Consider the following 10,857-nt stretch of genomic DNA (forward strand, 5'->3'; position numbering starts at 1 on the left):
AATGTCTATAGTGGACGTACACAGTCGCGCTAGCCAACATTGGATTTTCAAACACACCCAAACACCGCATACGGCTAAAAGCAGAGCCGTGAACATGTGGCTGTATCGTAACTACCATCAACTGTCTATGGATTGTGGAGACGTACAGTATTCTGAAATCGATAGGATTTTAAAATCACTGCATTTTAAATGCATTTACGTGAAAGGCGAAGAAAAAAGGCAAATAATTCAAGACTTCATTCCTCAAGTTGATGTAATCGATATGGGGGCTGATTTAGACTGTCCGCGACTCAACCAACTTCATGTTAATATTAATAATAATAATAATAATAATAATGTTAATCGTATGAAAAATTGTAAACTATCATTTCCGTGCTGTATATACCATATGGATTTAGATCACTCACAATGTACGTATAACAGAATTTTCGCGTTACAGAGGTGGTTTATAAATAATGTATAAAATAATATTATATATCGTGTTTAATTTTATACATAATAATAATGTTGTATGTATATAATATATATGTATCATGCTTAATTTTTTTCATATAATAATATTATATTTTCAAAATAAAATACTTACATATTATATTATTTTCTTGCGACGTTTTTATTTAAAATATATTATGAATGTTTATGTTTACTATATAATATAATATATATATATATATAATGAGCGGATGGTATATCATATTATTATTCTCACGCCATGAGAGATGAATGCATTTAGCATTAGAGACTGCGTATATACATAAGGAATGTAAAATCGATAAACGAATCTCACAGTCATCATCAATAATACACAATGATTTTTTCAATATAAACAGCATTTTCTTGCAACGTTTTTATTTAAAATATATGAATGTTTATAATGTTTACTATATATATAATATATAATAATAATAATATTTTCGGTGAAATATTTACACACCAGGGATCGTTGAGGGTGACTAGTATTATGTGGTGCTATACCAAATAGTGGGAGGTATTGATTTTGTTAATAATGAGTTAATTGTATATCACTCCAGCGGATCAGTATTCAGTTGTCTCCAACAATCGTCTAAGGCAGTACATCTGAATATTTTAATTATATTCGCTCCAGTTATACTTATAAAAAGTAAGTTTTATTTTATTTCTGTTCTGTTCTATTCTATAATAATTATTAATATAACCGAACGAAGGTTTAACCAACTTATTAGTTTTCAACATACAATTATTTTCGAATGAAATAATAATATTATAAAATTATAATCAATTAAAATAAAATTTCAAAAACTAAATTTTAATATTAAAGTTTATAATACTTATTTATTATCTAGATCCGAATTGTTATCACATCAGCGACAACAATAATAACGACAACAACAACAACAACAACAACAACAACAACAACAACAACAACAACAACAACAACGAGAACGAGAACAATATATTCAATTTATACAAAACGTAAGTTTTCTTAAATCTTGTTTTAGCATTATATTTTATACATAAAAATTGTATGTGTTGTGTGCGAGACGTGAGTGTGTGTGTGTGTGTGTTGTCCTCTTAATAATAATAATAATAATAATAAACGGTTATTATATAATGGACTATAAGTGATTTGATGATTAATTAATTTTTATTTTACAGTTATTCAAAAAATGAATTTACTTAAGTCCCTCAAGGAACAGTCGGAAGTTCGTAACCTTTCAATTGATGATTTAGTCATCGATATCGAATATAAGATACAATCAATGAAAAAGATGGAAACCGCATTTGGAATGACAGTATCCTGCACGCTGGAAGATCCGGTAATGGGGGGCACTATTAATGTTTTTTTACCAAAATCGGTGAACGTCACCTCTGAAGAGGCGGTCAGTTATAATTTGGGGGAAGTGCCCCCCATCAATTTAATTTTTAAAGGAAAAAACAAAAATAAATTCGTTATCAAATTTGTATAAAGTTTTTGTTTTTTAAATATTATATTCATAATAATGCTATTTTAAATATTTTTGTCATGTTCTTTTTTTTTTTTTTTTTGTTTTATGCTCAATATGCTTATAGGTTTAATACTGTTTGAAATAATAAAAAAACATTTCATTTAATATTTATGCAGAGTATGATATATTATATTATTATAACATTGTATATTTTTTAGAGTAAGTATGCAGTATTTTTACAGAAATCTCTGTAAAATTTTTTTTTTCCAATGCAATTCGTCATCACGCCATGGACCATTTGACCAATGGAAAGACTGCGCATCATCTAGGAAATACAAAAAAAAAAAATAATTTTCAAAATTTTAATTTTAATTTTTAATTTATATATCAAGTGGCTTACTTGAATAAGGACTTAGTATCTCATAATCGGATACATGTGTTTCATCCGAATGAGGTGAGCGCCATGGAAAAGGCTTATTTGGGTCAAAATCTAATGTCCTGTCTCCGTCATCGGTAACATTATTAATATTTAGTGTATAGTGTTCGTAGTCGTATGATTCGGGAAATAATGGCGGTGAAATCTAATATAAAATTAAGCATAATTTATAAAAAAGAAAAAATATTTTAAAATATTTTAGACTTACTGAAGGCGAGTGTAATCTAGCAGGACTGTCGAAAAATGAACATGCTGATGAATCCGACATATTTATTTTCAGATATGCGTTGAACGTCCGTGAATGTAAGTACCAGGTACTTAGTACTTATTGGATAAGGGTGACTATAGAGACTGTGAAAGGGACGACTGTATACGCTAGCTTACGAGTCGATTTTTAATAAATATTTTTTTTCTAGCTCATTATGAAGAGTGGGAAAATTTTAGTAAATATTATCAGTTAACGTTCCACCACTATAAAAAATATAAAATAATGATAGTATTTTTTTTTGAAATCTATGATAAATCTTATCAATTATATAAAAAAAGTAGAAATGATATTATAATTCGAGCATTAAATATATTTTAATAAATCATATGTACATACAAAAAACAATAATGATAATAATAATGATAACAATGACAATTTATACAATTTTATAATGACCGTGTGCAAGTGTATGCACACGATCGGGTAGAACGTGTCGTTTATCATCCGATCTGTTTAAAGCCAATTTCATTGTTTTAATTGTTTTGATTTTATGTTTAAATGATCGAATCGACACGTTCTCTCTATACGGGGTATATGGTTCATAAGACCGCCGTGTCATTGGTGGTGGTGGTGGTGGAGGCGGGGAAGATGTCGACGACGTTGTCGCCGATGCTGCTGTTGTTGCTGCTGTATGCATGCGTGCGATGACTTGTTGCGCACAAGACGACGCTATCAGCTTACTCGTGCGTGCGTTGAACTCGTCATCGCGTTCATCGGATTCATCGTCGTCGTCGTCGTCGACGGCGAACAAACATCGCTTGTGGTCCTCGAACGTTAGGTGATTGCGTATCACGTGACCTCTAATCCCCTTTGCTCGTATGGTGGTAGCGTTTTCGATGTCATACGCGTAAGATTTAGCGCGTAACGCCACAAACTCGTACATTGTGCGTCCTCCGGTTTCGTCTTTGAACAACCCGGGAATTCTCTTACGCGTCGACGTGTAACACGCGTGATCCGGCGGCAGATTAGAGGTATCCGTACGACTTCTCAAGTTCGGGTTGTCCGCTAAGTCACTGTAAAAGTCGTCCGTCGATACACAATACAAGAGGGAATCTGCGAAGTATAATAATAATAATAATAAAAAAAATTATTTTTCATATTCAGTATGGTATATACGTACCGGTGTCGGTGTACAGCAGAGCAATCTTGTCACCATAATGACGTTTCATGACGTTATAGTGATAATCATACATCAGTGTCTTACTCCGCTCAAGGACTGCAAACCCAATATAAATTGGTTTACAGAAATTAATCATTTTGTTGTGCATAGACACTGCTGCGAGATTTTCACTATAAGTGGTACACTGCTTAAACGTCGGGCGGTTTATGAGTTTTCGCATCCTCTGGGGACATGAAACAAGCTCCATCTCGAAACGATTGCGGACATTCTCCATTGTTTTACCTATGTAAGCGTTAATCCATGACATGAAAACAGATAATAATAATAATAATAATTATTATTATAATAATAGTTACCGAAAACGCTATTATTTTGATCTTTAAAAAATTTTTCTTCAAACTCATTTGTCGCTCGTTTACGCATTTCCGTATTCAACGCGATGTATGGTGCCAACCACGGGGATTGTCTAAATTCTAATACTCTGTGCACCTGGAACACATAAAAACATTTTTTTTTTTTTTTTTTTTTATTTTGTCATAAAACCGCAATGTATAGTCTTTATATATATTATATATATACAATATACATATACACATATATATATATTATAATAGATATTACCTTATCGACGATCAACCCGTTGGCGATGGCTTGTTTTAGATTTGAATAATGCACGACGTAGTGTACCTTCCGCTCGAACGTGGCCATCAACTTTCGGACGGTAGAGCCGCTCGGAATACTAGCGTGCGGTAGGAACGGTATATCGTTGTGTTCGTCGTGCAGATGACGCGGGTACGAAATGTCGACTTCGTAGACTCTCCCCACGTCATCCGTATCCGTCATCCACTCGAGCTGAGCTAACGCGACGTCCGGATTCCCCGCGTACCACGAAAAACCGCCGTACGGCATATATCCGCTCATGGCCCATCCGTAAAGGTTATTGCCTTTAGAGAAAAAATTAATTAATTAATTAATTAATACACGATCATATATTAGTATTATTATTATTATTATTATATATAATTACAATCTTGATATACGAGCCACGTGTTCGGTTCGTCGGCTTTGTATCCGGGCGTCTTCGGGTTGTTGGCCTTGGCGTGACGCCCGCTCGCCTGTACCAACCCGCCTCGGATTCCGAGCTCGAAAAATAATATCTGCTCGTAATCGGTGAGGAGTTCTAATTTAACCGACGTGAATTTTAACATACAGTCAAAACTGAACCCGGGCGCCGTGTAATAATACGCGGGGTCCAGCTGGTACGTCAACATGCATATGTCGCGGAAATTTTCAAACACGTCGGCGCTGAGCAGTACGTCGATTTCTAGGTACAAATCACTGTAATCGCCGAGAGTCCGGCAACCGAAGTGATTCCATACCAGGGCCGCATGTTCGTAATCGGTATCGCTCACGTGCGTTTCGGCCAACGCACTGTAGAACTCCTTCCTTGCGGGTAGCGCCGTCTCGCGTAATTTTGCGTAGGAATCCGTGTACTCATACGGAAAAACACCTTTGCGCGTCACCAGCGGCATCTCCGTCGGGGTGAACACTTTTGCGACTTCGCGAAACTTGCAAAAGTCTGAGGTCGTAAGGTTCCGCGCCAAGACGGCCAAACTCGACGCCATGAACCGACACGTATCGATAAACCTAACAGCGAACTCGTTGTTGATATATTTCGAAAACGAAATATACTTTTCCTCGCTGTTAGGTATCACCGATATCGTGTTGGTATCATACCCCAACTCGGTCACAATGAAATGCGCGTCGTAATTCGACAGATTGTGTAAAAAGCACGGAACGAATTTCGGCGTTCGTAATGCGAGGTTGCACGCGTTACACAGAGTTTTAAGAAAACGACCTGACAGGTGGTCGTGATGTGCGACCTTGCGGTTACTCGTGGTAAACGTTTTCGCACACAAGTCGCACGCGGTCTTGACTCCATGCGCGCGCACATCCTCAACAGACATTACTATCGGAACGTTGGTCGTCTTGAGCAATTTACATATTCTGTCGGCCACGTCGGTGACGGCAAGCACAAATCGTTTGGCCACATCGTCGGCGGACTCGGAACCGCGATAAACGGTCGGAGTCCGCGCGATACCAAACTGCTCGAGCAGCTCCGCCGGCACACCGTCCGCAGCTACTACCAAAAATCCGTAACTCATCGGGTGATGCGAGTGCAGCGCGGAGGTATTCACCCCGTAGTGCTGCGTCGTTTTCGGCAGGAGGGCCTCGAAATCGGCATACAAAACGAACGGTAGGCGTTGCGTTTTGCGTAGCGCGTCGAACTCGAGTGTTGTCCCTTCTGCCGGCATTACGGGTAAGATTGGTTTGTGCGTACCGCATACCAGACGATGCTGCGCGAGCGCCTCCTCACCGTGTAATTTATACCTCAAAGGTCGGTCGTCAAAACTGGTGAAACACTTTTTACAAAAAAATAAACGGTGCTCGCGATTATTTTTTTGCAAACTAACTAGGCGCGAAAAATTCGAAATATACGTGTAATGGTTATTTTTCTCCGAACCGGCGATCAACAACAAGTCGAAATGATTCGGCTGCTCGTCGTCGACCACCCGCAGCGGGTACGCCGCCGATTGCGTCGAAGATTTATTTTTTTTATTTTTTTTACAATTTTTCACACCGTATACGTTAACCGACGTACCGGGATTAGCTCGCTCGAATAATTTTATCTCCGACACGGGCGTTGGGACTGATAGCGCGGAAAAGTCGTAACGGCACTCCTCGTTCAAATAATTCGCGCCTACTCGTTCACGATGTTCGACTGCTACGTGTTTCACCAGAATCGCCCACTTGAAACACTGACTATCAACGTTTTGTGGGTTTACGACGGCCTTGCGATGTAAAATACTTTCCGGTAACGGCAAGTACGACGAACCACCCATCGGTGTGAACTCGTACACGCCCAAGAGCAGCCCGTCGATACACGATAAGGTGAACCCACTACCCTTGCCCGCGTAAGCGTCTTCTTCGGCGAGAAGAGCGGTTAAATCGCGATCGATCAAACCCGCAACGTCGCTATACGCAAACAATTCCCTCGCGCACGTTTTAAACGCGCGATTCTGGGCAGATTCGTCTTGGTTAGGTACGACATAAGTGGCCTCCAATTTGAGGTTGTATTTAATCGGCTGAATACGCACGCATTCGCGTAATTTGTCGATCAATTCCGGCTCCAGAGAGTGGAGAAAAGCGCGATAACTGACGATGTTATCAACGTTTTTTCTGAAGTACCACACGGTCGTACGTTTAAGTGACGACTCGATTTCAACAAAGCCGGGCGTATTCACCGATTGCATACGCGCCTTTTTTCTTTTGATATTTTTTCGAGTATTTTCCGTATAAGGAGCACAGTGCTGCACCGGCGGCGGCGGCGAAGTCGGTCTCGATGGAGCCGCAGTGGCAGTGGGTGGTGTTTCGGCGGCGACGGGTCGGCTAGAGATGACCGGCGGGCGGGCGGATGGCGAGACCTGAGGCGGGGTAGATGTGACTGAGATGGCCGTCGGAACAGCTGACCGAACGTGCGACGTTGTAGTAGGGGGTGCCCATCTTATAACTGAAGCGCGACCTATCACGAATTATTATAAGATTACGATTTATTAATTAATATTGTCGTTATTATTATTATTATTATTATATTTTATAATAGAAAATAATTTATTATTTACCCATTGTGCCTCCTATCCGCACGGCATTATGAAATTCAGGACTATTTTTAGCAATCTCTATTTTAAAAATAAAATTATTAATAACGTTATAGCAAATAATATTCAATGTACTTACTGTGGCAATTTTGTATATGGGCGATGAGTTTATCCATCCGACTTAATACCTTGCGACATATCCCGCACGAATTCACCGGACCGCCATGGGTTTTAGCGTGTCTGATCAGCACGTTCTTACGGGCGTACACTTTACCGCACGTAACGCAGCTGAACATTTTTAAAATTTAACGAACGTAGAGTTTAAAAAATAAATTTAAGAAAATACGACATGGACGTCAAACACTATAGAGCTCTGAAAATCGTCTGATTCGAAAAAATGTACACGTTATGTAGCTGTTAACCGATTTCTGTATATTGAAGCATAATCAATATTATCGATAATATATGTGAGTGAGGGATGCAATATATATATATATAGTATATAGGAAGTATATACCATGTGTTATCAATAAAATCTGTTCACCCTGATAAACACATTCCATTTCAATGACGAATGACAAAATTAATAAAGATATATATTATGAGTAGGCGTATGCCGCGTATACGAAAAGTATATACTATACTATACTATATATATAGGGTATATACATAGTATATATACTATACTATATAGAGTATATACATAGTATATACTATACCATATACAACTGGCCCGCCATGATGATGACGCGTATATATAATAAGTGTATATACATAGTATATGAAAAGTATATACTATACTATATAGGGTATATACATAGTATATGAAAAGTATATACTATACTATATAGGGTATATACATAGTATATGAAAAGTATATACTATACTATATAGGGTATATATACATAGTATATGAAAAGTATATACTATACTATATAGGGTATATACATAGTATATGAAAAGTATATACTATACTATATAGGGTATATACATAGTATATGAAAAGTATATACTATACTATATAGGGTATATACATAGTATATGCAAAGTATATACTATACTATACTATATAGGTATATATATATATATATACATAGTATATGAATAGTATATACTATACTATAAAGAGTATATATATATAATGGGTGGGCGGTCCGGCGGCGGCGGCCGGCCGCAGGCGGTCCGAGGCCGGGGACATCCGCGTGACGTACGTTCTGGGGTTCTGTGACGCACACTGGCCGGGAACTTGGTGTTCTGGGGTTCTGTGACGCGCATAGGCCGGGAACTTGGGGGTTCAGTGACGTACACAGGCCGGGGACTTGGGGGAGGGGGACTGGGGTTCTGTGACGCGCACAGGCCGGGAACTTGGGGGTTCAGTGACGTACACAGGCTGGGACTTGGGGGAGGGGGTGGGTTCGGTGACGCGCACAGGCCGGGAACTTGGGGGTTCAGTGACGTACACAGGCCGGGGACTTGGGGGAGGGGACTGGGGTTCTGTGACGCGCACAGGCCGGGAACTTGGGGGTTCAGTGACGTACACAGGCTGGGACTTGGGGGAGGGGGTGGGTTCGGTGACGTAAACAGGCCGGGGACTTGGGGGAGGGGACTGGGGTTCTGTGACGCGCATAGGCCGGGAACTTGGGGGAGGGGGAACGTTTAGGGTTCACAGAGCGGGGTTTAGGGTTCACAGAGGAGGGCGGGATGGTGAAGCGGAGAGGGGCCAGAACCGGCCATTTCATACTACTGTCAACTAAACGTACAATATTTATAATATCATCATATTATTATTATTATGTTTAATATTATAACAAACCAAAACTATCTGACGTTTTAGCGCATATTATAATATTACGAACGCAAACAGTTTGGTTTTTTACGGTTATTATACGACTATTGTATTAACAGCGATAATCTATTCACGATTTTTTGGTTTTTGTTTTCATGTGTTATACAATGTAAGGTGATGATAGGTTGGTGTCAAATAAAAAACTTTTATCGGTCCAAACTTTAACGTTGCGAATCGCGGTATAATTTTAAATAAAACTTTTCAATTTATCTACAATAACTTTAATTTGTTACAATATATTTGTGTTAAAAATGGAAAACGTTTTTTTATACGATATTTTAATAATTGTTATACGCTATTTGTCCGCGTCCGTTTGTACCATATTATTATTATTATTATAGCCGATATACCTATAGTCACGATGAGATTCGTTTGAAACTATACAGCGCCTAACCTGCAAAACCGCTTAGAACGAACATTTACTGCGACATATTTTAACAAAATATTACGCGACTGTCGCAGAGACGAGCACATAATATTATTGGGCATGGGCGCACAGCAGCTAACACTCTTTCTATTATTTAGGTCCGCCTTTTCGTACAAACGCCACAATTATTAGTAATATAATATTAGACACATAAAACATAATAAATTCATTGACGATTATTGCGTGACGAATTTTTATGATAAAACGCGTATATTTTCGATCGTCATATCGTAATAATAATATATTATTGATATTGGACACGATATGTTATTGTTGTATATATTATATTTAATCTCCATCCATAACCCCTTTACACTGTATCTGTACGTACATATATATAGTACACGACGTTATAGAATACATATAGTCGTAACACACACACACATGTATATAAATATATAGTTATAATGGCTTATGCAACAGAAAACAAAATTATACACACGGGTTTGGGTTAATCTCGGTAATAGCATATTTCAGTATACACGACTAGTTTTTAACACATGATAATAACATACACGGTATATACTTTTATGTGTAGACACACACACACACACACACGACTATCATCACGTGATTACAATATTATTACTATTATATACGGACGATGGAAATAAAAATATATTATATGTATTATAATGTATTATTTGTATGTATATATATATATAATCGCGTGTGTGTAGGTACATGCATATAGGGTTGCTTTCTCTCGCTGCAGTTCGCCAATATTGCATTACACGGGTATTATATTATATTATTATATATACACGAGCGAGATCCGTGCAGTAAATACACTGCAACGATGTAATATTATATTGTTATAACGGCGCGTATTCGATCCTATTGTTTTACGTGGCCGCGGTGACACGACGTAAACAATATATTATTATCACTATTATAATATAATATATTATGTTGTATATTTCGAAACGCATAATATTAAATGACATATTATCAGGTAAACCTACTCGTGTATAGAATCGAACGAACCGACAGACACATTATAATTAATTATAATATATACCGCCAAGTCGTTTACTGCAATTGCCGTAATTTTGTTTAGTACGGGTATATACTCGAGTATTATGTAAATCGAATGTAAATAAATCGTCTGCACCGAGTGCGATCGTTATTAATGTATATTATGTAAATGTTATCGGTTTTTTTTTAAAAATATAA

General features: G+C 37.8%; 2 protein-coding genes and 1 long non-coding RNA gene across 3 annotated transcripts; 1 reads left to right on the forward strand and 2 right to left on the reverse strand.

The window, feature by feature from the left end:
* Positions 1-992: 992 nt before the first annotated feature.
* On the forward strand, positions 993-2,038 carry LOC132927841 (uncharacterized). Its single transcript, XR_009661858.1, has 3 exons — positions 993-1,120; positions 1,323-1,452; positions 1,636-2,038. It is a non-coding gene; the product is annotated as an uncharacterized LOC132927841 (long non-coding RNA).
* An 89-nt stretch (positions 2,039-2,127) lies between these two features.
* On the reverse strand, positions 2,128-2,872 carry LOC132927913 (uncharacterized). The gene is made up of 3 exons (XM_060992484.1): positions 2,570-2,872; positions 2,326-2,506; positions 2,128-2,250 (listed from the first exon to the last, which is right to left on the reverse strand). The coding sequence occupies exons 1-3, from the start codon at positions 2,627-2,629 to the stop codon at positions 2,162-2,164; spliced, it is 330 nt and encodes a 109-aa protein (XP_060848467.1). The 5' UTR covers positions 2,630-2,872; the 3' UTR covers positions 2,128-2,161.
* A 57-nt stretch (positions 2,873-2,929) lies between these two features.
* Positions 2,930-8,034, reverse strand: LOC132927701 (uncharacterized). The gene is made up of 7 exons (XM_060992292.1): positions 7,548-8,034; positions 7,433-7,489; positions 4,777-7,332; positions 4,371-4,693; positions 4,106-4,238; positions 3,750-4,031; positions 2,930-3,682 (listed from the first exon to the last, which is right to left on the reverse strand). The coding sequence occupies exons 1-7, from the start codon at positions 7,702-7,704 to the stop codon at positions 3,006-3,008; spliced, it is 4,185 nt and encodes a 1,394-aa protein (XP_060848275.1). The 5' UTR covers positions 7,705-8,034; the 3' UTR covers positions 2,930-3,005.
* Between the last annotated feature and the right edge of the window lie 2,823 nt (positions 8,035-10,857).

This window comes from Rhopalosiphum padi, chromosome 3, assembly GCF_020882245.1.
Source record: "Rhopalosiphum padi isolate XX-2018 chromosome 3, ASM2088224v1, whole genome shotgun sequence".
Classification (NCBI taxonomy): Eukaryota; Metazoa; Arthropoda; class Insecta; order Hemiptera; family Aphididae; genus Rhopalosiphum; species Rhopalosiphum padi.

What these genes read in the sequence shown, in the direction of transcription:
- LOC132927701 (XM_060992292.1), bottom strand. Translation starts at nt 7,704, where the DNA reads ATGTTCAGCTGCGTTACGTGCGGTAAAGTGTACGCCCGTAAGAACGTG. An exon ending in CCATATACAAAATTGCCACA is followed by an intron (nt 7,490 to 7,547) that starts GTAAGTACATTG and finishes TTTTTAAAATAG; the next exon opens with AGATTGCTAAAAATAGTCCT. An exon ending in TCTGCTGTACACCGACACCG is followed by an intron (nt 3,683 to 3,749) that starts GTACGTATATAC and finishes TATACTTCGCAG; the next exon opens with ATTCCCTCTTGTATTGTGTA.
- LOC132927913 (XM_060992484.1), bottom strand. Translation starts at nt 2,629, where the DNA reads ATGTCGGATTCATCAGCATGTTCATTTTTCGACAGTCCTGCTAGATTA. An exon ending in CTAGATTACACTCGCCTTCA is followed by an intron (nt 2,507 to 2,569) that starts GTAAGTCTAAAA and finishes ATTTTATATTAG; the next exon opens with ATTTCACCGCCATTATTTCC. An exon ending in GATACTAAGTCCTTATTCAA is followed by an intron (nt 2,251 to 2,325) that starts GTAAGCCACTTG and finishes TGTATTTCCTAG; the next exon opens with ATGATGCGCAGTCTTTCCAT.